The sequence below is a fragment of the Esox lucius genome, chromosome 24, assembly GCF_011004845.1.
Source record: "Esox lucius isolate fEsoLuc1 chromosome 24, fEsoLuc1.pri, whole genome shotgun sequence".
Lineage (NCBI taxonomy): Eukaryota > Metazoa > Chordata > Actinopteri > Esociformes > Esocidae > Esox > Esox lucius.
Window position 1 is genome coordinate 23,061,993 of NC_047592.1, and position 26,166 is coordinate 23,088,158.

The 26,166-nt window shown below is 38.5% G+C and overlaps 2 protein-coding genes across 2 annotated transcripts; one reads left to right on the plus strand and one right to left on the minus strand.

Annotated features, from left to right (window-relative positions):
- Positions 1-3,192: 3,192 nt before the first annotated feature.
- On the minus strand, positions 3,193-9,053 carry LOC105027184. Its single transcript, XM_034290679.1, has 2 exons — positions 9,002-9,053; positions 3,193-5,783 (listed from the first exon to the last, which is right to left on the minus strand). Exon 2 carries the CDS (start codon positions 5,776-5,778, stop codon positions 3,685-3,687), a length of 2,094 nt encoding a protein of 697 aa, XP_034146570.1. The 5' UTR covers positions 5,779-5,783; positions 9,002-9,053; the 3' UTR covers positions 3,193-3,684.
- A 349-nt stretch (positions 9,054-9,402) lies between these two features.
- Positions 9,403-13,286, plus strand: LOC117593963 (major antigen-like). The gene is made up of 3 exons (XM_034290768.1): positions 9,403-9,473; positions 9,743-10,222; positions 12,672-13,286. Exons 1-3 carry the CDS (start codon positions 9,407-9,409, stop codon positions 13,178-13,180), a joined length of 1,056 nt encoding a protein of 351 aa, XP_034146659.1. The 5' UTR covers positions 9,403-9,406; the 3' UTR covers positions 13,181-13,286.
- The last annotated feature ends 12,880 nt before the right edge of the window (positions 13,287-26,166 follow it).

Consider the following 26,166-nt stretch of genomic DNA (forward strand, 5'->3'; position numbering starts at 1 on the left):
GCACAGACGGTACTAGACTGTCAAACATATTAAGGGTGTTATGTTCTTTTTAATATTAGCCGTGAGTATGAGGAACTGATCAGGCCTGGATTAAGATAACAGGAACAGAAACTTCAGTTTCAGCATAAGGCTGTAAGAATAGATAATCTTCAAGTAAACAGACTCGTCGGACACGCCGGACAGATGGAACGCGCCTAGAGGCTGGGACCAGCCTGTGCGCCAGTGATAGGCTGAACAAGTCTAAACCGCGTTCAGCCCCATTCTGATAGGCCTGCAGTGAGCAGGAACTACCACTGTCAGAATGTATATAAGAAAATGTTTGTCAACAATATCTAGTTCTCTGCTGACCCTGTGTGGTGTTGCAGTGAACCCATGTACATGAAGATTACATGTATTATACTTATTAAAGACTTCCTAAAATAGCTTTGGTCTTTAGGTTGCGATTTATCCTACAACGCCAGATTTGATTCACGCACAAACAATATGTGCTTTAAGTGTAGCAGCATTGGAGTCACCATAGATATGCAGTAATATGTGGTGTTCTTATAGAGGGGACGTACTTCAACACAAATCTTGTAGAATCATCAACTAATAATGCGAATTGAGCCTGTAATGTAGCTGTAAGTTTGACAGCATCCACATCTGTTGAGATGCACTATACCTTTAAATGCAGATTTCTCAACAATGATACAGTACAATTACTGTATATGTGGTGTACACATAGAGGGAACCAACCTTAAATACCTTAAAAATACAATGTATTGAATAAAATTGTGTTTTTATATACACATAATTGAATAAATTATGTTTGTTTTATTCATATACTTGTGTATTTAAAAAAGTATATTTGTGTGTCATTACGATTTTTAGATTTTATAACAGGTTATGTGAGCTGTTATTACCGTTTCACATTTACTACCGTGTCATGACTCGTTATAGAGTCTTAGCTTGGTTTCTAAGTATTCACTGTGTTTAGTAGTGACACATATCTCTAGGCAGAAATTGTGAGGCTAACCTTTCCCTCTATGTATTAATACAGTTAATACACAGTTAATACATACAGCCAGGGCTTGAAATTAAGCTCACACGTTCACCTCAGGCGAGTAGTTTACATTTCAGGCAAGTCTAATTTTAGAACCATATATATATATATATATATATATATATATATATACATTTAGCTAATTACACTTGGTTGGATATTTTTGGGTGACTTGCAGTTACAAAACTGTTCTCTCAGTGTAATTGGTTATATAATATTGTGCACAGACTAATTTAACACATACTGGAAAAATATATGGAAACATCCATTTATAAACTACTAGTCCTGTTTGTTACTCTGTAAATAGAGTTACAAACAGGGCTAGTAAGATTTTACCCGTAATGTTGGCCTACTAGCCCAATAGGCTAGTGTCAAAAAACCTTAAGATTCACCTCTGCATTCGGCAAGTATCATGAGGTGAGATGAATTTGTTTTTTGCAAATTGCACCAGATGTAAGAGAAGGTAAATAGACTGTGGTGAATACAACGATATAAATAGCCTATTGTAAATAGACAGTGGAAAATAAATTGATACATTGTGATAGTTCAGTATTTCTAAGTGAACACAGAGATCAGAAGATGCTAAGCATAATTTTATTGATATCAATTATCTCAAGCAAGTAAGCAAGTTTATTTATATAGCACAATTCATACATAGAAGCAATTCAATGTGCTTTTCAATGAACAAATTAATATAAAATGCAATAGAATTAAAACAGTCAGATTGTTAAAATTCTCTAGCTCAGCTGTCTCCAGGGGGACTGTATGAACTTCAACACCCCGGTATCTCAATTTTCGCATTCCAATGCTAAGATGAACCCGTCAGTATCTTTGTGAGATAATCTTTGCATCAATCATTTATGGATGTCCAGGGGGACATGGATTTTATATTCATCCTCAATGAATTACAGTTACCATAACTGTTTACTGTACCAACCCGGTATCTCAATCCTCACGCTCCAGCGCTTGGATGAACTCTTCAATCCTTTTGTGAGAAAATACCCTACATCTATGTCTAAACAGCAGCACAAGAACTTGCATTATCAGATTGTAACATTTACACAGAGGTTATTCCTCTGATAGGACCAGAACTTGCATTATCTGTCATAAGCAGATTGTTACATTTACACAGAGGTTATTCCTCTGATAGCACTAGAACTTGCATTACGATTAGTAAAAGATAGCAAAATAGAAATTAAATAACAACATAAATCAAAGTGAAATATAAAATACATCATAAAATAACCAAAAAATAACAGCAGCACAAGAACTTGCATTATCACATTGTAACATTTACACAGAGGTTATTCCTCTGATAGCACCAGAACTTGCATTATCTGTCATAAGCAGATTGTTACATTTACACAGAGGTTATTCCTCTGATAGCACCAGAACTTGCATTATCTGTCATAAGCAGATTGTTACATTTACACAGAGGTTATTCCTCTGATAGCACCAGAACTTGCATTATCTGTCATAAGCAGATTGTTACATTTACACAGAGGTTATTCCTCTGATAGCACCAGAACTTGCATTACGATTAGTAAAAGATAGCAAAATAGAAATTAAATAACAACATAAATCAAAGAGAAATATAAAATACATCATAAAAAAACAGCATAATAATAAAATATAGAATAATAAAATACAAATATAGAATAAAAACAGGATAAAAACATAGGAAGCTATAAAATCTGTAAGGCTAAACAGTATGGTTTAGTTTAAGTGGTCAGTCAAAAGCTCGTGAAAAGAGAACCTGGATTTAAAAATGTATACTTTTGAGGCACGTCTGCTAGTCTATTCCAGTTGTGTGCAGCATAAGTGCTAAACGCAGCTTCTCCATGTTTAGTTTGGACTCTGGGCTCTACTAGCTGACCGGTGTTCATGGATCTAAGAGCCCGGCTCGGTTCATATTCTTCAAACCTATCGGAAATGTAGTCGGGGCATAAACCATTCAGAGATTTATAAACTAAAAGCACCACTTTAAAATATATTCTGTAACTGACTGGAAGCCAATGCAAAGATTTAAGAAACGGAGTGATGTGCTCTGTTCTCTTGGTCCAGGTTAACATTCTAGCAGCAGCATTCTGAATGAGCTACAGCTGTTTTACAGTCTCTTTGGGGAGTCCAGTTAAGAAGCCATTACAGTAGTCAACCCTACTAGAGATAAACGCATGGATGAGCTTCTCTTGGTCTTTTTGGGACACCAGGCCCTTAATTCTTGCTATATTTCTAAGATGGTAGAATGCTGTTTTGGTGACCACTTTGATATAACTGTAAAATGTGAGGTCTGAATCAAAGCGTGTACATGATAATCTGTTAAATCTGTCACACACATCATTACTGTATTTTTAATTATTTGCAGGACAAAGATTTAGCAACTGCTAAGACGTTCTGGTGGATTGTGACAATAGACTTTGGTAAATAGGCTGTGGTAAATAGACAATACTATATAGAATTTAGCAACTAGATTATAATGAATAAAGAATATAAATAGACAAAAATGATTAGGCGGTGGTAAATAGATTATAAAGAATAAACTATAGTAAGCCTGTAGTAAATAAACCATAATGGTTTATAGACCATACTGAATTAGAAAAAAGAAATATTTGTGAACATGATTAGACTATGGTAAATGCTCTTTAATAAAACTGATCAACATCCCCACGGTCATCCTTGAATCCAGATGCCACTATGATTTGCATTTCCTTGGTTTCCTTTTCAGATGGTGGAGGTAAAATTGATTTCAGCTCGTTTTCAATAAGCTGAAGTCTTGCTTGACTGTTTATCTTGTAAAGTTCCTTATTTTTCACAACACAAGCTCTGATCTGTTTTTCTGCATCATCACAAGATGCAGCCAATGCCAAGCGTTCTGTTTTAAAACTTGGGTCGTTGGGATCCAAAGTCATTAGACGTCCCAGGCTGTTGATTCTGTCCATCAAGTACTCGCTGGAGATCTCTGTGTAGGTTCCAGAGATCATGTTCACCAGATTTGCAATATTGGAAGCTTCAAATGCCTGTCGGTAAATCATATCCTTCAAGAAAAAATTTGAACCATATTTCAGGTCTAAATTCTGAGACTTTTTGGTAAAATCCTGCAGGGATGTCTTCAAACATGTGTTAATGATGTTTGATATCATCTGGAAGAACTGCACCATTTTACGCCATTTCTCTTGCAGAATGCCCATTGCCTGTAGACCTTCAGCTAGCATTTTGATGGTAGAGCCAAATTCAATGTCCTGGACTTCAGAGTTTCTCAATTTGTTGAGAATTTCAGCTAGCCCTCTTTGCTTATCCTCCATTTTTTCCAGAGACCTTTCGTATTTCTCACTGGCATTTTCAAACTGGGCTTTCATTTGCTCAATACGGAAGCGGGCATTTTCTGAAGCCATCTGACCTGCTGATCCTGAGCTTGAACTTTGAACTTTGCTCATTCCAGGGCTAGTAACTGGTAAGGCAGACGTTTGTGTGATTTTTTTGGCTGAACAATCAAACTTCATTGCAGAGTTCATTACCTTTTTAATTTGTTTGATCACTTTTTTGTTCTTGGTGCCATTGTCTTGCTGGCCATCAAGAGCCATTGAACTTAGGTCAGCACAAATGGTAATGATCTGTTGACACATTTGCTCAGCCTGAGTCTTTGTGGGAGATTGGTCTGCTTGTTCTATGCTTGACAGCAGATTTTCGATTTGTTCCACGAGCCAATCAGTTGTCATTGTTCCTGTCTTCTCATCTACAACCTTTGACCATTCAATTTTGTCCTTCTGAATGAAGCCATCTAAGGTTTGGGCAGTAACAAGAAGCAGAGGAGACTGGCAAAGAACTTCATTTGTTGCAAATGTGTTAATAGGATTTTTCAATGTCTTTTTAAATAAGGATGCTGAAAGGGAAGGCAATTTAAATGCAGCAGTCAAAACATTGTTGACAGATGTCGGTGTTAATATGGTTGCTGCAAGGGAAGGTAATTGTAATGGAATATTCAAGACATTGTTGATTGCTTCGACAAAGTTCATTCCAATCATATCCCATCCTGATGGCAGTGAGTCCATGGCCTTTTTGAAATCTTCGTAAGTCTTATCCTGCAACTTCTGTAGTTTCACATACTCTTTTTCAGCTAGTTCATTTTCCTTCTCAAGTATCTCTTTCTGTAACTTTTGGTATTCCAGCATTTTTCTAACCTCTTTCATTTTTGTGCCATAACTCTGTTTTGCACTTGTGCACGTCTCTAAAAGCTCTGAAATCAATTTAGTAACATAAGCAAACTTATTTTCAACAGATTTGGCCAGTTCCACACAACTGGCTGATATGTTGTTAATGCTATCTAAGGTGTCAGGAAGAAGGCTTTTAACAAGAACATCATCATTCTGGACAAGTATTTCTACAGCTGCCTTGATATAGGGTGGCACATTTTGTGTGTGCAAGCGAATCTGGTCCATGCTTTTGTGAGCTTCGTTAAAGGCTTCCCAACCTGAATTGCACACTTGCAGGAGGCAGGCACGAAATGAATCAGGATATTTTATGAACATGAATCCACCAGTAGGTTCTCCAGCCTTGATAGAGAAGTCTTGTTTGGAGGAGATGAAGATTAGCTCACCCAGGAAGGCTATTGACATTGGTGCTGGAGTAAGGTACTCTTCCCAGTTGGCATGAGCTTTAGAGAGGATTGCAGTGTCTTCTCTGCATTGAGATGCCTTGGTTAAGCTACTGGTAGCTCTGATGAGGTCTTTGGCAGCCATGGGTCCTAAGGAGAGAAAACACCTTACTATAAAAACTGCAGATAATAAGTTTTATTGGTGACCCTTTAAATAATGTTCAGTAAAAACACATGCAAAATAGCATTTACAAACAGTTAATTAACCATATATCCAAAATGTGTGTATATAAGGTTGTTATTTATGAATAAGAGGCCCCCAAGTACCCAGAACTTTGCTGAGAAATGGAGAGAGCATAGAGCCTCATCTCACAGACCTTATTCCGGCTCTGCTGCTATTTACAAGTACAACAAAAGAATAATAAAAGAACAAAAATAGAAGAAAAATAATAATAATACAAGAATAATAGAAGGATAGAAGAAGAAGAATACAAGCAGAAAAAGAGTGCTGATGGTGGTAAATGTAAGGCCGACTGCACCAAAAGTCACTATATACTCTTCGAAAAAAGGTTCCAAAAGGGCTAATTGGCCATATAAGAAGCCTCTTTTGCTAGTTTGGGGGTTGCTTAGCTGCCAACTGAGACTTATATTTTGTATTCAATGTGTTGGATATGAGCAATCTGGAATGATAAACCAAGAAGCCAACGTTAACGGAGCATTCCCTCAGCAGCACCTCAGAATTGCTGTTAAGGTACTCTATGCTTTTGAAAGAGTGGGCTACTTGTGAAATAGTGTCAGGTCAGGTCCCTTATGAGGACAATTAAAGAAATGGGCACACTGGTATGCTGCAATACAATAATTCAATACCAATACCCACATATCGACAGACAAGCTGTCTTCATCAAGATATTATGTCAAACACTGCAGTTCACATGCTTACGTGGTTTTGTGGGACACTTGCATGTCCTAGAAATTATTAATATGATTGCCATTTTCTTATTGGTCAATTGGTCATTTCTGGAGAGTAGATGAAGATTTCTGGGGAGTAGATGGAGATTTCGAGGTTGGGTACTGGATGGATGAATGGCTCCTGTGAGTGGTCAACCGGATAAGATGCCTGGGATTCACGATTACTAACTGACAAACTTAGAGATGTCATGTTGCCACAACATGCTGGCTACAAAGTGACAATGTCAATTAGTTACGTTATAGCGGCAACAAGACAACTTTCACATTTCCGGTTGTGACCATGTAAGTGACAACGTTGCTGCTACTGTAGATGTAGTGATTGTATAAGTTAGTGAACTGTTATAAGCTGTTGTAACCAATGTAGATGTATTGATTATATAAGTTAGTGAACTGTTATAAGCTGTTGTAACCAATGAAACAAAATATTAAATGTCTGTAATATGAACCGAAACTGAAGGAGCAAGTAGGAGAATAGGAAACCCTGTTTAAGCAGTTGCCGGGGTGAGAAAGATTTAGTATGTCTGTTTTGTGAGAAACAGGTCACAGGTAAGAGACACACACACATAGTCGGACAGACAAGACAGAAACCAGAAAGGGGGGCAAGGGGATACTTGCAGTTATCCTATAAGGAATAAAACTGGGATTGGGCCAATGGCACACACTTTGTAAGTTAACGCCTCTATCTTTTGGGCGTAGTAGAAGTATAAAAATGATGTTTTGAATGTTGATCCTTAGACATTGTGCGGCGACACGTGTCTCCAGAAGCTTCTGTAATAAATGGACGTATAACTACGGTAATTGCCCTGACTCCCTGTGTTTTATTCTCCTTTCCAACAAACCAACTCGGGGAAGTGTTATACTTCAACACTACCTATTTTCAGTCGCCAGATTAAGTTGTAACAACATTCTGACAACAGAAATGTTTTAGCTGGGATGTTACTGCCATTTGTAATGGAATTAGGCCATATGGGGCTTGGAATGGAATTAGGCCATGAGTACGTTTTTAATTATAGCGTATTGCATTTTGATAGAGCTTGATTTTATAAGAAGCATATATTATCTCCGGTGATGTATTCTACTATTACTTAGGCATCAATTGGAAAAAGCCGTAGATTGTAGCCAATCCTCCCTCGAGTCTGAATATACCACTTTTGTTGTCATGGCACACTTCTTGTAGACGCTATTGAATTTCTAAAGATAAACTCAAAAATGTGCACAAATATTTCGAAAAAATAAAAGCCCTAGATTGTAGCACATCCTCCCCCGAGTCCGAATACAGCACTTTTGTTGTCATGGCACACTTTTCTTAGACGCTATTGAATTTTAATATCATTATATAAAGGATATTTTGGAAAAACTAAAAAATAGAATTCTTGATTGATACATTGAAAAGTGTGGATTGTAGTTGACCTTCAACTGATCAAGAACCCATACATTTCGTTGTCCTAAATTAGTTTGTTTTGACGGGCGAATATGAATGTCCACTGAATGTCCATTATAAAACGAACTTTACCCCGCTATGAACAACAACGTAAACAGACATATGCTAGGACAAATTGTGATTTTATTCATATTTATACGATTTATAAATGTATGAGTTTTAATAATTGTATTGCTACAGACTCAAACTGGTTGTTCATAAGACACATTCTACATTTAAATATAATTTTATATCAAATAGACTTAACGACCGACTTGGAAACCAACAAAACCATGAAAACACCTAAATGAATTAATGTGAATATAAACGCACACAGTAATTTTTACTAGTAAATGTTTGCTAATGTTGTTGTATGCATATATTCTGTGATATAAGCAGGACAGACACCTTAGTTCTGTACATTACCTTGGAAAAATGTAATGTACATGCAACTCCTGTTGCATAGTCCATTAATCCAAGCTTATGTACAGAACGTTGATGTCTATCCCTAACCTATGATTAACTTGACACTGCCATCATGTGTTGTGGAAGCGTGGGCATTCCAGTCACCTTTCAAAAAGAAAACATTTCATATACAAATATGAAAAATAAAAAATACAAATTTGTACTTGACACTAGCGTACGTCATCAGAAACATGCACTTCATTTTATACATTTTTTTTTTTATAGCCCACAGAATTACAGGTAATGTAATTACACACATGCAATCCCCGCAGCACCGGGTGGTTTTGTCTGAGCCCAGAGAGTTTTGAAAGTCTGGTGATGCGCCTGTATACGACCACAAATGTTGTGACACAAGTTTAGAGTTTTGACATTTATATTCCATAGCATTTTCCATAATTCTTTCCACTAGCACAGATTAGCAGATAAATAAGTGCCTTGGTCGAGCAAGCTTTGATAGGAATAGAAGACAATCTTATTAAACATATAACTTTTAAATATGAATATTCCTTCTTACCACTCAGCAGTTTTCTTCTCCAGAGATTTGGCGCTTCTTGATCTTGAGGATCTTGTTGGATTTAGTTGGATTTTTGAAGTGTACAACTGTGCATGCTTTATGGGGTACTTTAGACCACAACCCCTTACGCAGTAAAAGAGGAGGGGTTTGCAACATTTCTCTTGTCTTTTCACCTTTCAATGAAAGATAACAACACATATCTGCACATACCTGAAACTAGTTTGATTTTTTACCCATTAATGAATGACTTATAACTGCATTATAACAATTGGATCGTAATTCTTTAAGCTCTTCACAGAGAATTGCATTACACTTAATAAATTCAGAAATTACTAAACTGTTTGTAGGCCAACGCCCACTGTTTGTAGGTCAACAGCAGTCATACAAAGTATAAAGGTTGTTTCTATGAGATCTACACATTCAGAGAACTTCCATCCTCACCACAAGAAGGGGACCATCATGTCTGCTGATAGTGAGTAAAAATCTTGATTTGACCTTTTCAACTAATAATGCTAGTCCTTCATTATTTAAATGTGTCAGTTGAAAAGGTTAGTAGTCCAGTCGTGATGTCAATACAAAACACTGTTGAATACCTTTATACTGTTTTGTCACATTTTACTTTATTTAAATGACAAACACCTCTTTAAAATGTACTGTCTTAATTCCTCAATGACAATGTGTTCTGTTTCATAAAAAAATGTTAATGACTGAAAGGTTATTTATTGCTTTCCCTCTAAACAGACACCATGATCTTTCAAGAAAGAGAAGAGGACGTTTTGGAGGCAGTTATTCCTCATTTAAAACAAGGATTATGTCATTTCAGAGATTTGGCAGAAATGTTATTGAACTTTGATGAAGCTCAAATCATAACCCTAAAACATGCAATTCAGAAAGGGCTGGATATGTTTCAGCTATGCGAAGCTGTAGCTGATCAACAACTAAGAGAAATAGACAAGTATTTTGAGGAACTCACAAATAAGATTGGAATGCTTGAGTCTGAGGAACGTCGTTTAAAACCACAATTAGACAATCTGGAGAATCAATTGAAAGAAATCAACGACTCCTTGCAGAATTACAGTGATGCCTTAAAGAAAGCTGAGTGTGACGTGAGTTCCTCCAAGAATGCTCTGGATGAATGCAGGTCCAGGGAAACATACAATGAAACCATAAGGAATGTTGGAATAGGGGTTATGTTTATTCCCTTTCTCGGCCTCATCGCAGGTAAAACTTTGTTCTCTATCTATCTATATTTAATTCACATATGACATCATTAACAAACAACATTTTATTAGTAACTACAGTTGAGTAAAAAGCAGAAGAGGTGGCCTTAAAAAATACAGTCCATAGCCAGGTAAATAGCTTAGCGACTTTTTAAAAAAGTTCATAACGGTGACTTTTATATTTTCATAAAGTCAGATGTGTCCATTATGATATAACGTGTCACGTGGTATCCTAGTGCACCTATTCACCATTGTATGGACTGCCAATATATACACAGCAAAAATATAGCAAGAAGAGAAAGCAATAATAGACATAACACTGTACACTAGCAGCAGTTCAGAAAGAGTAGTGTAAACTAGCAGCAATATTGGTGGTGGTATTGAAATTATAGATCAGCCAATGGCAAGTATGGCAATAATACACATAACAATGTAAACTAGCAGCAATTTTTGAATGAGTAGGATGAGGAGTATGAACAGTATGGTAGAAGTATTGAATATTATAGACACTTAGTACAGCAGTGATGATGAGTCATCATTCATCACATTAGATGGCATAGCACTAGATACATTTCCACATACGATCCCGCCAAGAAAGGGTCCAAGTATGGCAAAAAGTACAACAAAGACTGTGTACATCAAGTGGTCAGTGATGACAGTAAAGCTCTGTGCAGATACTGCAAAGCAGAATCTATTATTACAATTTATATTAAAAAAAACAAGCATAACAAAGCCTACTCATTACAGTAGATACATGTTTTGTGTTTCAAACTCTGAGTGGCTTGCAGGCTCATTCATTCTTTTAGTTTTAGAGGGAGATTATATTATAGGCTGTCAAACGTGATATGCACTATACGTTTTCTGAAATATGTACTATTAATGTTGTAGTTGATGAATTATCAAAAAATATATATGTTAACAGTTTTTATAAGAAAAGGTTTGCTATATGTGCAAAAAAAAGTTTGACATTCAATGTTCACTACTACTTCCACGCTTTGCAGCATGGGTTGAATAAATCCAACACATAAACAAGATCAAACGTTCTCCAACCGCATCTGCACTGCAGTGCTGCAAGGAAATCCATTTTAAATGAATTAACTTACGACGTATCACAGCGCATTGACGCTGTAGGGGTAATCCAGGGTTAAATCTCAATTTGCGTTCTACATACAGCGAGTACGCACTTCACGGGTGACGATGTATAGCTAATATGTCAGCATTGGGACAATATACCCTGTCATAAAAATGTGCCTCTACATTAGATAATTTTATCATGCATAAAAATTCTGCCAAGTTTGATTATTTCACTAGATCGCATTAAGCATTGTGTTAAATTGACTACAGATTTTTTCCTGCATTCGTTTTTTTTATGAAATGTTTACTTCCCCTGCTTCTATTAATGGCTTTCGTATGGAGCCAATTTGAACTCAAATGACCGTAATAACTGAAATATTTGTTGAAAATAAAAATAAAAGCAAGGTTAACAAAACATTTTATCGTATGAAAAAACAAAATTCAATCGTATGGAAAAAAATCATATATTTCTTCTTTCAAAGTTTTTTTCACATTTGCTTCTTTTTCCGAATCCAATTTCTTCCCACCTTCGTTTGAGTCATCTTTTCTTAAACGTGTTGAGCCTCTATTGGCGTGGAGGCGGGGCTTTATCTGGGCATTGAATTCTCTATTTTAGACGTCCCATACACTGCTTTCCGTATGAAACCTGTGGAGAGAAGTTTAAGAATTTTATAAGTTAGGCTAAATGTGCAAATTTAAACAAAATAATAAATTGTTATTCCCAGGGTGCACCAACGTCACTGTTGCCATGGTCACAGATACAGATATTGATGGAAGTTTAAATCAAGCATACACTTTTGGAAAAAAATATTTTAACAATTTCAGAGACAGTGTGGGAGAGTTGTGCATGAGTAACTTTTTTCCATGTTCTTCTCTTTTGTGCACCTGCCTACACAATCACCAGGTGTGCGATTTATCTTTTTCATTCTAGCGTACACTTTTACCATGTTTGAATACATTTTTTTCTGAATACTTTTTTTCTTCTTTATACAACTAAATATTTTTTGTAAACCTTACTTTAATTTGTATTAAAAAATAATATTCAGTTATGTTTTTCTATTCTTACGGTCAATGCATTTGAGCTAAATTTGGCTCCATACTTTTGCCACTGGCCAGATCTCATACTGGACAATAAAAAGCAAAGATTAAGATGGGCAAAAGAATGCAGACACTCAGGGGAAGAACTCTACCTAGAAGGCCAGCATCCCGGAGTCGACTCTTCACTGTTGACATTGAGAATAGAATTTACCGGGTACTATTTAATGAAACTGCCAGTTGAGGGACTGTGAGGTGTCAGGTTCTCAAACTAGATAGTCTAATGTAGCCTTTATTTTGAATATATGTTTGAATACTAACATACACATTTTTCTACTCAGGGTCAGTGATGATTGGTGTCGGACAAACAGAGCTAAACAGAGCTACATTTGAGGCACAGCAAGCAGAAGAGGTAATGAACAATTTCCAGAAACAAGTTGATTCCTTCACCTCAGAGGTAACTGCAAAAAAGCAAGAGAAGAGTGAACTAAATGAAATGATTGAAGAATGTCAACGTAACATCTGGAAGACAAAGGAGAGTCTTAAAGAGGTGAAGAGTAAACAGTTACAAATATCTGATTATCAAGGGATGTTTAGGAAGGCTGTTCACTTTCTAGGTCTTTTAGCTGGAAAAGCTAGTGTTGCAATGGTTGAGAGCACTCAAGTCATCGTCCTTCTGGAACCAGTGTGTAATGTGATGGCAGATATTGTGAGCCTTTTTATAAAAACTGAAGCAGAAAATAATCTGTTTCTGCAGGACAACGATTTAAAAACTTCCATCCAGAGCCTGCATGATATCAATCAGCGAGTTTCAGCTATTACTGGAAAACCAGAAAATCCTTTCTTTTAACACTAGAACTGCCGGGCCTTTCAGACCCCCAGAATCCACCAGAACCAAACACTGTTTGGTGTCATTAGCATACGAAATACTATTTGCATATACATTCTCCTCTGCAGCTTCACTATCCAGACAGGGCACCAGTTCATCTACTGGGTCATTATCAAACTATAGACAATAGTCTAAAAAAATTATGATTTACAGGATCTGTTTAAAGTGGTTAATGAATTTGAAGAATACAAGAACGTGTTTGTCTCATCATATAAAAAAATAAATAATAAAACTATATAAAGAACACCGACTACAGTCTTTTTAAATTAGTTTTAGGCCCTACAAATGTAGAAAATGAAAATTTCACAACCAATCTATAGGTGACATGAATAAGTTATTGAAAAACCAAGAAGAGTTATTAGAAAAAGATTAGGCCCATTTCTTCAAATAAACTGACTATGTGAACTGTGCATCTTTCCAGGACTCTGCCAGGGGTTCTGGTTTGGGCTACAAGTTGATGTTGAATTGTGGCGTAGTCTATGTTGTTTGTATTGTTTCAATGATTGCCTAATTCATTTGTTGAATGGTCATGGAAATCTTATATTTAATTTGTAAATTCAAATGCAACCATGGCTCTGAACATTCATCTGGGAGTATCATGCATTCATCCATTGATGTCATGCATTCAGTCAGGGGTGATTAGAGCCTGGGTACAATAAGTGTCTGCCTGGGTACCAACACTAATTGGCATTTGCTTTTTGGCAGATTAAGCCGGAAAATGGGGTAAAAAAAAACAGGTATTTCCAAATAGTTTTCCAATTGTGAGCTTAGACTTCTGACAAAAGAACAATGTAATATAGGAAAATTCATGAAAGGAAAAGGGTGTACCTTTCAAAATGGCAGTTTTATTTTAATTATCACCTCAAATGGGATTATGGTCTGGTATTGACAGGGAGGTGGGGCTTTATCTGGGCATGGAATTCTCGATTTTAGACGTTCCATACACTGCTTTCCCTATGAAACCAGTGGAGAGAAGTTTAAGAATTTTATAAGCTAGGCTAAATGTGCAAATTTAAACAAAATAATAAATTGTTATTCCCAGGGTGCACCAACATCACTGTTGCCATGGTCACAGATACAGATATTGATGGAAGTTTAAATCAAGCATACACGTGTGGGATTCTCCTCTTTTGTGCACCTGCCTACACAATCCCCAGGTGTGCGATTTATCTTTTTCGTTCCAGCGAACACTTTTACGATGTTTGAATACATTTTTTTTTGAATAAATGTTTTCTTCTTCATACAACTAAATCTTTTTTGTTACCCTTTCATTTGTATTGAAAAAAAATATTTCAGTTATGTTTTCTTACGGTTATTCTTACAATACAATACAATACAATACATTTGAGCTCAATTTGGCTCCATACTTTTGCCACTGGCCAGATCTCAGACTGGACAATAAAAAGTAAAGATTAAGATGGGCAAAAGAATGCAAACACTCAGAGGAAGAACTCTACCTAGAAGGCCAGCATCCCGGAGTCGACTCTTCACTGTTGACATTGAGACTGTTGTTTTGCGGGTACTACTTAATGCAACTGCCAGTTGAGGAACTGCGTTTTACATGCGTTTTTCTGGATTTCTTTGTTGTTATTCTGTCTCTCACATCTGTTCAAATAAACCTACCATTAAAATTATAGGCTGATCATTTCTTTGTCAGTGCGCAAACTAACAAAATCAGCAGGGGATCAAATCCTTTTTTCCCTCTCTGTATATACAAGTCAACATCTTAAAATGTCAGTTTCAATACAATGACTGTAATTACGAGAGATTTGTTTTTTTATTTCCAATCTATACATTTTGCCTATATCTTAAGAGCATGTCAGGGTTGTGCCAGAATTGTTTTCTACATTTGAAATCCAAATTTAAGCCTAAAACTAATGAGGCTTCATTTATTTCTGGCTTTTTGAGTTTTGATGATGATAACTTTACATAACTTGCACAACTTTTCCTGATCTATCTACATAAGCTATTGTTTTTTTTCCCCCAGTGATAGAAAAGTTACAGAAGATTGTCCTATTATAGTGTGGATAACATGTGGTCTTATGTGGAATTTGTGATTCATGTTAAAACATACAACTAATATGATTACCTGGTTGCTGAAGGTTGCTGAACATACAGTGGGGAGAACAAGTATTTGATACACTGCCAATTTTGCAGGTTTTCCCACTTACAAAGCATATAGAAGTCTGTAATTATTATCATAGGTACTCTTCAACTGTGAGTGATAGAATCTAAAACAAAAATCCAGAAAATTACATTGTATGATTTTTAAGTAATTAATTTGCATTTTATTGCATGACATAAGTATGGATGCAATAAAGGATTTCAAGGTCCTGGAGTGGCCTAGCCAGTCTCCAGACCTGAACCCAATAGAAAATCTTTGGAGGGAGTTGAAAGTCTGGATTACCCACCGGCAGCCCCAAAACCTGAAGGATCTGGAGAAGGTCTGTATGGAGTAGAGGGCCAAAATCCCTGCTGCAGTGTGTGCAAACCTGGTCAAGAACTACAGGAAAAATATGATCTCTGTAATTGCTAAAAAAGGTTTCTGTACCAAATATTAAGTTCTGCTTTTCTGATGTATCAAATACTTATGTCATGCAATAAAATGCAAATTAATTATTAAAAAATCATACAATGTGATTTTCTGGATTTTTGTACATTAGTGTGCCTATGATAAAAATTACAGACCTTTACATGCTTTGTAAGCAGGAAAACCTGCAAAATCAGCAGTGTATCAAATACTTGATCTCCCCACTGTAGTTCATCTTAAGATCAATTTGATTCACATTTTTCCCGTATGCCAAGGCAACCTGGTTTCAGGACACTACGTAAAATATTTTATGTAAATCTTTGGCACCCAATGTCATATGATATGTGACGTTATGTTAGGTTACATTACAATGCGCCACCAAAATGTATGATACATAACGAAAATATTAAAACGTAACATATCTTACGAACGCTAATACAACATATCAAATGTTACGAACACTATTAAAACGTAAAATAACATACCAACACCAGACAAACATATGATATTTACGAACGCTATGAAAGACATTTTTTACAAAAACTTTAACCTGCGTTTCAAACCGGCAACATTTGGATAAGAAGGCAGTCACCCTACCCACTGCCCCACATTGGATAGGTGGAATTAGGATGAGTAACAGCAACACCAAGGTTGCTAGAATATGTTATAAAATAATTGCATCATTAAAATTAGGTTAACGTAAGGCATCACAGCACTAGGGTTAAGGTTAGATATCACAGCAATGGGGTTAAGGTTTGGGTTAAGGTTTGGGCTATGGTTAGGAAACAAAAAAGGTTAGGTTAAGGTTTGGTTAGGTCACACAGCTCTGGGGTTCAGGTTAGGGTTTGGGTTAAGGTTAGGTATCACAGCACTGGGGTTAAGATTAGGGTTATGGTTTGGGTTAGGATTAGAAAGAAAATCGCTTCAAACATATTTATGTTGTGACAACACCACTCGCTCTTACTGCTTACATGTTCCTCACTGGAGCAAAGGGTAGCGCACCTGTCTGGATTGTGGAAGGTTGCCAGTTCAAAACACATTTTTTTCTCCATTCCGACTCTAACGTTATTTGACTGAAGGTAATATTTCTCACGAAATCCCCTGGCTAAAATGTATGTAAAATTGTCTACATAGTGTCCTGAGACCAGGCTGGCCACGGCTGTGTGTGACGACGACTATCAAACCACAATTTGCCTCACTCTCAAATCAATAGAGTGTATACAATCTACGTTACATTATTAAAAACTTGAAACAATAAAAGGAATTGAGCCTTTAACCCCATGTGTTTCATACATAAGTGAATATCTGGTATGTATGATATCTGACTGACAATGTTCTGTTGACATTATGTTGGTAAAGATATATTTGAACGTGAACTCTGCCCTTCTCAACTGTTTGCCCAGGATGTAGACACCATCAGAATTTTGCCATTACATTTTTTTATGTTGTGAAATAGGGCCCATGCTTAACTGTCACAACTACAATTTAAACAATACACACAAGGAAGCAATTCTTGTTTTTCACCAAATCATAAACCTGTGATTTTTTCCTATTATTTGGAGGGAAATTGTTCATCAAACACAATAATGGCCATCTTGACAACAAGGATATTGGAATATTAGTACTCAATCAAAATTAAATGTTAATATGAAAGAATGAGCAACAGAATTGTTACTTCGAGGGTCACAGATGCTCCATGATACAATGGGAGTGTGAGGTGCGAGGTGGTGAAACATTATATACATTCGGCAGTAACAATAAGACGTATTTTACCTTTAAAATAAATGCCTGCAATGGGTTCTGTGTATTGTGTACATTTTCAAAGGAAAACATTTAACAAATTACTATTTAAATAATACACACACTCAAAAATTGACAAATTACAAATGCTTGTCACTGGGGGGTACCTTCTTGAGGGACAATTGTGTACACTTTAGTGTTCTTTCTTTTGTTTTAATTTGCTTTGTCCCATTTCTGTTAGTCAAAAGGTGCTCTTCTGTCCCCATAAAGACCAGAATTGTACCTTTGAGGGAACATTCTTCAAAAGTGTACCTATAAGAACAGAACTGTTCTTGTTTCGTGAGTGTGCATTATGTAAGAAAGGATATTATAAGGTGGAGCACAATGAGAAATGTTTAGAGCTTAAGTTATTGTAGAGAGACGTTCTAATGTAAAGAAAATCAGATTATTTATGTTAGTGTTGTCAATTTGCATTTGCTCATTGGGTTTTTGTGTTATAAATATGGGAGGTGATTCATTAACAGTTTTATATAATGAATAATTCAGGGGGAGTACTTAGTAGGTTAGTAGGGAATGATGTTCAATAAGTATTGTCAAAAAAAGGGTGAAAAGTCGGAAAAGGGTGGCTTGCCCACTTCAGGTCGGTGGAGGGTGCCTGCCTCAAGTGGAGGAGTTTAAGTATCTAGGGGTCTTGTTCACGAGTGAGGGAAAGATGGAACGGGAGATTGACAGATGGAGCGGTGCAGCTTCTGCAGTAATGCAGTCGATGTATCGGTCTGTTGTGGTGAAGAAAGAGCTGAGCCGCAAGGCGAAGCTCTCGATTTACTAGTCAATCTACGTTCCTACTCTCACCTATGGTCATGAGCTTTGGGTCATGACCGAAAGGACAAGATCCCGGATACAGGCAGCCGAAATGAGCTTTCTCCGCAGTGTGGCTGGGCGATCCCTTAGAGATAGGGTGAGAAGCTCGGTCACCCGGGAGGAGCTCAGAGTAGAGCCGCTGCTCCTCCACATCGAGAGGGGTCAGCTGAGGTGGCTTGGGCATCTGTTTCGGATGCCTCCGGAGCGCCTTCCTGGGAAGGTGTTCCGGTCCCGTCCCACCGGAAGGAGACCCTGGGGAAAACCTAGGACACGCTGGAGGGACTATGTCTCCCGGCTGGACTGGGAACGCCTCGGTGTCCCCCCGGAAGAGCTAGAGGAAGTGTCTGGGGAGAGGGAAGTCTGGGCATCCCTGCTTAGACTGCTGCCCCCGCGACCCGGCCCCGGATAAGCGGAAGATGATGGATGGATGGAAGTATTGTCATGACGCTATTGCAATACATTAAAAAAAAAGACATAGAAAAAAAAGTTCTGTGATATTTGGAGGTTTAGAGATAGAGGAGTTTCAAGAGGCTGGCTACAGTATGATGCTGTAGCTGAGGTGACAAGTTGTTCTGTGTGTGGCCAGTGTGCTAAAGATAAAAGCAGAAACAACTAATTTGTCATCCAGCCGGGCAGTTAGTACGCCAGAGAGGGAGAGAGCATGCAACACCAGGCGGAGCTCCTGATGATGCCACCTGCCGACGACCCGGGTGGTCCCGTGGGCCGGGAGCAGGCCGATCCGGGAAGCGGCATGGAACTCGGCTCCCAGTTCTACTCCTCGGGACCGTATCCCGCCCAGTCCTCCAGGTACTGGACCGAGCCGCGCCATAGTCAGGAGTCCAGAATCACCTCCACTTTGTACGCCAGAGCCCCTGCTACCTCCACCGGAGGCAGAGATGCCACTGTGGGACCGGATCCCCCCAGCAGACCAGGAACCACCGACCTGAGGAGAGAGACATGGAAAGTGGGAGAGATGTTTGTGTATGGTGGGGTAACTTGGGGCTCATATGTGACGTCATTCACCCTCCGGAGGACCTGGAACGGCCCCAGGTACCCAATGACCCAACTTACAACTGAGCTGACGGAGCGGAAGGTCCCCCGGGCAGAACTCCGGGGCATGGCTCCACTGATGGTCGGTCTGCATTTTCTGATGCTGCACTGCCTCCTGTAGGCAGACATGGGCAGCAGATAAGACCTCATTGGACTTCCTGAACCATTTCTCCTCGGCCTGGACGTTGCTGGAAACCAGGGGAGAAGCAGAGGCTGGAACCCAAGGACCACCTGGAAGAGTGGTTGGCCGGGGTTGGAAACGATGTCCCCGGAAGTCCATACAGCCAGAAAACCAGCAGAAACAGCACTTCAGCGAACTGGAGTGCAGCAGAGAGGCCCGGGTAGTGGAACGAACCGGATCATCTTGGAAAACCGATCCACTCAGGTCCTGACACTCAGGGTGTAACAGTATTACACCCTGTACTGCCATCTGTTGGCTGACAAAAGTATTACACCCTGAATTGCCATCTGTGGCTGACAACAGTATTACACACTGCACTGCCCTATACCCTCACATTTCAGATCTGAATGACCAGGTGAGGGTCGAAACTAACCAATTAGTAACCTTATTAATCAATCAAGTACAAGGTGAGAATGAAAACCTCTGTTGGCTGACAACAGTACTACATCCTAAACTGCCCTCTGTTGGCGGGGGTACAGTACTGTTGTCAGCTAACAGAGGTTTTCATTCTCACCTTGTACTTGATTGATGGACTTTGGCCCTGGGGGAGTTTACGTCTACATCGAACACTCACATCTGATGACATGGACCAACTATGGGACTCGTGGGACCCATGGAAATTATGTGGAATGGACTTTGGCCCTCGTGCAGTCCACATATATGGCCCCTCTTCACTGATGACATGACCTTTTTGGGACCAGTTAAACTCCACTGGGGCTTATATTAGTATGATCCACATATGGTACATGTACATGGGTCAATGTCCGCATTCATTAGTTAAAGACTTGTGGCTCCCATCTTCTGTAACGTACTTCCAAATTAAGTAAACTGTAACAAAACAGCAAGTGTGAAACTCTAGTGAGGATACGCTATAGATATACGTTTTCTCATGAGGATTTATGTTGTTATATATGTTACGTATTCCGCATAACGTAAATCGTATATAAACATCAGGTGTGAAACTCTAGTGAGGAAAGGTTATAGATTTACATTTTCTCACTAGGTTTTAGGTTGTTATATATATATGTACATATATATATGTTACATATTCCATATCATCTGTTGTCCCCATGTGATTCATTATCCCTAGAGTGCCCCTGAATGGGTCCCCGAAGAGACTTAGGCCCTGGGGGAGTTTACTTCTACACTGAACACTCACCTCTGATGACATGGACCAACTACAGGACTCGTGGGACCCATGGAAACTATGTGGAATGGACTTTGGACCCTGACAACCTGACCTTTTTGGGACCAGTTAAACCCCACTGGGGCTTTAATTTCTATGATCCAAATATGGTACATTTGCAAGGGCAAACGTCTGCTTTAATCTGGAAAATACGTGCGGCTCTCATCTTCTGTCCCCATGCGATTCATGTATGGGTCCTGAAGAGATCTAGATGGGGAATGGACCTAGGTCCTTTGGGTGTTGCCTTCTAAGCTGTTCACTCCCTTCTGATGCCATGGCTTGACTATGGGACCTATGGAACCTCTGGAAAAATCTAATGCAATTATTCCCATGTGATGTCAATTTACACGATTGGCTCAGCACCTGGATGATGCTTTATGTTGCATGCAATTGGAGGAGAGTGGGTTTTGGGAAATTGTTTCTAAAATTATCCAAATTACATCCTGGACATTTTCCCTTGGCTGGTAACATTGAATAGACTATGTAGGCCTGGCCCTCGTATTTAAATTGAATATGAATCTATGTTCAAGGCCCCAGGTCCACCTATGCTCTAGGGACCACTTTCACGCCTATTTCTAGGCTAGATTGGATTTGCATGTCCCTGTATGCTATCTTTGGATCCGGATTCAGTATATGTACAAGGGCCGGGTCCATATATATTCTAGTGCCCAAGGGGGAACGTCACGATCTGTATTTATTTAAGTGTGGATCTGGAACCACTTTCACACCTATTTCATTACTAGATTAGATTTGGATGTCCTTGTATTTTATCTCCAGACGTACGATCAATATGTGTAAAATGGCTGGGGTCCATGTATTCTCTGGTGACCAAGAGAAATGTAAATATCCCAATACGGTACATGTACAAGGGCCGTGGTCCACTTTCATCAGGTAAAGATTTGAGGCTCCCATCTTTTGTCCCCATATCCCTTGAAGGGCCCTGTATGGGTCCTGAAGAGATCTCATTGGGGAATGGCCTTGGCCCCTCGGGAGTCCAGAGCTAGGTTAATCCTGTCCACCCAATGATGTGACTCAACTTTGGGTAGAGCAAGCAAGCAGGTTTATTTATAAGCACAATTCATACATTGAAGCAATTCAATGTGCTTTACAAAGAAAAAGAAAGAATATAAAAATACAATCACATAAACTAAATACTCAAATGAAAACATCAAAACAACATAATTATTATAAAAAATAGAATAAGAAAATATAAAAAGAATAAAAACAGGATCAAAACATAAGAAGCTATAAGGCAAAACAGTGTGGTTACGTTTAGGTGCTCAGTCATAGGCACAAAAAAAGAGAAGTGTTTTTAACATGGATTTAAAAATTGATACGTTTGGGGCACGTCTAATATTTTTTGGTAGTTTATTCCAATCTTGTACAGCATAACTGCTAAACGCAGCTTCTCCATGCTTAGTTTGGAAACCATTCAGAGATTTATAAACTAAAAGCAGCACTTTGAAATCTATTTTGTAACTGACTGGAAGCCAATGCAAAGATTTAAGAACCGGAGTGATGTGCTCTGTTCTCTTGGTCCTGGTTAACATTCTAGCAGCAGCATTCTGAATGAGCTGCAGCTGTTTAACGGGCTTTTTGGGGAATCCAGTTAAGAGGCCATTACAGTAGTCAACCCTACTAGAAATAAAAGCATTGGTGAGTTTCTCTTGGTCATTTTGGGACACCAGGCCTTTGTTTCTGGCTATATTTTTTAGATTATAGAATGCTGTTTTGGTGACCACTTTGATATGACTGTTAAATGTGAGGTCTGAGTCTATCAGAACACAAAGATTACGCACTTGATCCCTGGTTTTAAGGGCCTGAGAATCCAGCTCTTTACTAATACTTGTTATTTTATTTTTGTTGTCAAACACAATAATCTCTTGGTTAAATTGTTGACAATTTTGGTTCATCCAGGTATTTATGCGCTCTATACAGTGATGCAGAGAGTCTATTGAGCTGTTGTCATATGGTTTTGGAGCCATATATATTTGAGTATCATCGGCATAGCTGTGGTAGTTAATGTTGTTGTTCTGTAAAATTTAGCCCAGAGGTAGCATATAGAGATTGAACAGAAGCGGTCCAAGAACTGATCCCTGTGGAACTCCGCATGTCATTGCCACCCTATCAGATTCATGATTACCAATGGTGACAAAGTAACTCCGGCCATCTAGATACGATCTGAACCAATCAAGGACTGTCCCGGAGAGTCCTACCCAATTTATAAGTGTTCCATTATCTACAGTGTCAAATGCTGCACTGAGAACTAATAGAAACATAAATGTTATTTTATCAGAATCAGTATTCAGCCATATATCATTTAAAACATTAATCAGGGTCGTTTCAGTACTGTGGTGAGGTCGGAAGCCTGACTGAAATGTATCTAAGAGACTGCTCAAGGTCACAAAATTGCTGTGTTGATTGAAGACATCCTTTCAATTATCTTGGCTGTAGAAGGAAGATTTGATACAGGCCTAAAGTTGTTCATTATAGATGCATCCAGTGTTTTCTTTTTTAATAGTGGCTTAATGGCAGCTGATTTTAGAGACGTTGGGAAAGCTATTAACTATTTGCTGCAGGTCCATTGTTATAGAGTTTTTTTTTTTTTTTTTTAAAGGTCTGATAGCAGTGTGTCGAGACAACATGGGAAAGCTTTAAGATGTCGAACTGTTTCTTGTAGGGCAGAGGTCTCAAACCGGTTCCACAGAGGGCCATGTGTCTGCAGGTTTTTGGGTTTTCCTTTAAACTGGTTCCCAGTTCAGACCTGAACAACCAGGTGGGGGTAGAAACGAACTAATTAGTGACTTAATTAGTCAATTAAGTACAAGGTGAGAGAGAAAACCTGCAGACACTTGGCCCTCCGTGGAACCGGATTGAGACCTCTGTTCTAGGGATTTTTGATCAATTGTATTAAATTGCGACATACTATCCAAGTTATGTCTTGGGGGTCGTGGTGACGGTACAGAGTCCTTGTTAGACTGTGTAGTTCTGATGGTCCGTCTAATACTTTTAATTTTTTCACTAAAGAAACACACAAACTCATTACATTTCACAGTGGACATGAGTTCTGATGCCATCTGCTTTATTGGGTTTGTAATATTGTCGACCATGACAAATAGAGTGCGGGTATTGTTGATATTCTTGTTGATCATTCCCGCTAAATGTTGCTGTCTGGCCCTGCGTAACTCATTGTTGAACCTACCAAGGCTTTGTTTATAGATGTCATAGTGAATTAGAAGTTTAGTTTTCCTCCACTTACGTTCCGCTTTCCTACATTCTCTTTTCAGGGCGCTTACCATCATGGTGGTTCTCCATGGTGTTTTCTGTTTGCACATAGTTTTCTTTACGTTTACAACACGATCCATGACATTCAATACTTTGGCATTAAAATTATCCAGGAGTACATCAACTGACTCAGCACTTATTGTTGGAGAGATAGCTATGGCTTCAATAAACTGAGCATTGGTAGTCTCATTAATGGACCTTTTCTTAACAGAAACAGAGTTTGCTGGAACATTCGGGGTGATAAGTGATTAAAAAAAGACACAGAAATGATAAGACAGGGCCATGTCTTTAACCATGACAGAGGAAATATCCAGACCTTTAGAGATCTAGAATGTGGCCTTGAGTGGGTGTATGCTCTTTCACATATTAAGTGAGAAAAAGTGCAAAATGTTCTTTGGCATTATTGTTCGTACTATTATCTATGTGGATGTTAAAATCCCATGTAATAATAAACAAGTTATAACCAACTGATATAACAGAGAGTAGTTCAGCAAAATCATCAATAAAACAGACCAGTAAATGTGTGCATAAACCCTTACATATGACAAAGGATGGGGAAACTCTGACATGTGGACACCACATAGCTAGACCAGTAAATGTGTGTATAAACCAGTACTTAAAACAGTCACACATGAACAACTGATGGTGAAACAATGTTTTTGCCTTGATCAAAAGGGAGTGCATTCAAATGGATTGTTGCATGTTAAAAGAAGAAAGTCAATAGGAATTCAACCATCTACTAGGAGTTTCACCCCACATTTCATACAAGCCAACCGCAAGTGTAAACCAGAATATATATCTATCAAACCACACAAACACTGTTAGAATTACATACCTAACTCATGCTATTGGACATGTACAATTCACAATTACCTGGATTTGTTTGCTGCATACCACTCGAATAGGGAACATGTATTTGGATTTGGATCCAAAGAGGTCCACATGAAGAATCACCATTAGAGTTGAAAGTGGATTGTTTTTGCTGTTTTGTATGCCTGAATGCTAACTTCCCACCAATACATGGTTGCTGTTTTTAAAGTCCAGACTGGTAGAATGCTCTCCAGCATCATAAATGCAGTTATGTCAATTATTGTGAGAGAGGATTATTATTAACTTTATTACACTTCTGCCTGTTCAATGTCTGATATATGGCTTTAGGTATTGATCTTTGAGTGGTGTGACCAGGATTAATAGGATTAATAATTTATTGTTTATGTCAAAAGGACTTTTAAATGTATTGCTCACATTAAGGGGACAAGAGCCTGTGTTTCTTATGGTTAGGGAGGGGCTGTGGTACTCCTCAGAGGAGGTCGGGCTGGTCAAGGGGGGTCAGGGTGATGGCCTTCTCAGAGGAAGGGGCCTGGTTTTGGGGCTTTTGGGGCACGTAGTGTGTGTGTATACAGTTTAATGACTAACTTTTTTGGAAATTCCCTAGATTCCTGTAATTTGTGTTATGATTTATATGAATGGGTTTTTAAAGTAATTGTATAGTGAACGAATAAGGAAAATAATAATAATGTCTTTGGTACTGAGCGTTACACCGCTGTTAGCCCTGACTGATTAAGTAGGCCGTTGAATGGAAGATAGAAATGTGGAAGACTGGCCTTCTCAGAGGAAGGGGGGGGGGTTAGGGCTCTTGGGGCAGGGAGTGTGTGTGTCAAAAATAAGGTTTGGGTGCTAATTCTGGGCCATAGATTGTGTTGGACTTTAATTTCCATTAGATTTTTAAGATCTTTGCTTCAAGAGACTGACAAACAGCAATTGTGGCTTTGGTACTGAACGATACTGCAGATCTTTGTTTCAAGAGACTGACTGTCTACGAACAATAATATGGGCTCTGGTTGTGGGGTTCTGAAGGTAGGAGGGGTGATGTGTAGGTTTGAGTGTAAGACCTTGCCTCTAAAGTCAAGCTGTTTATCAAGGATGCCCACCTCAGGCAGGTTGGAAGGGTTTATGAGGCTGCCCCGGATGTGTGTGTGTGTGGGTGTGTGTGTGTGTGTGGGTGCAGTTTAAGGACTAGCTTTTTTAATTTCCCTAGGTGTCTGAAACTTATTTTAAGATTTGTATAAAGGGTTTTTAACGTTAGTGAATAGTGAACGCATAAGGAAAAGAAC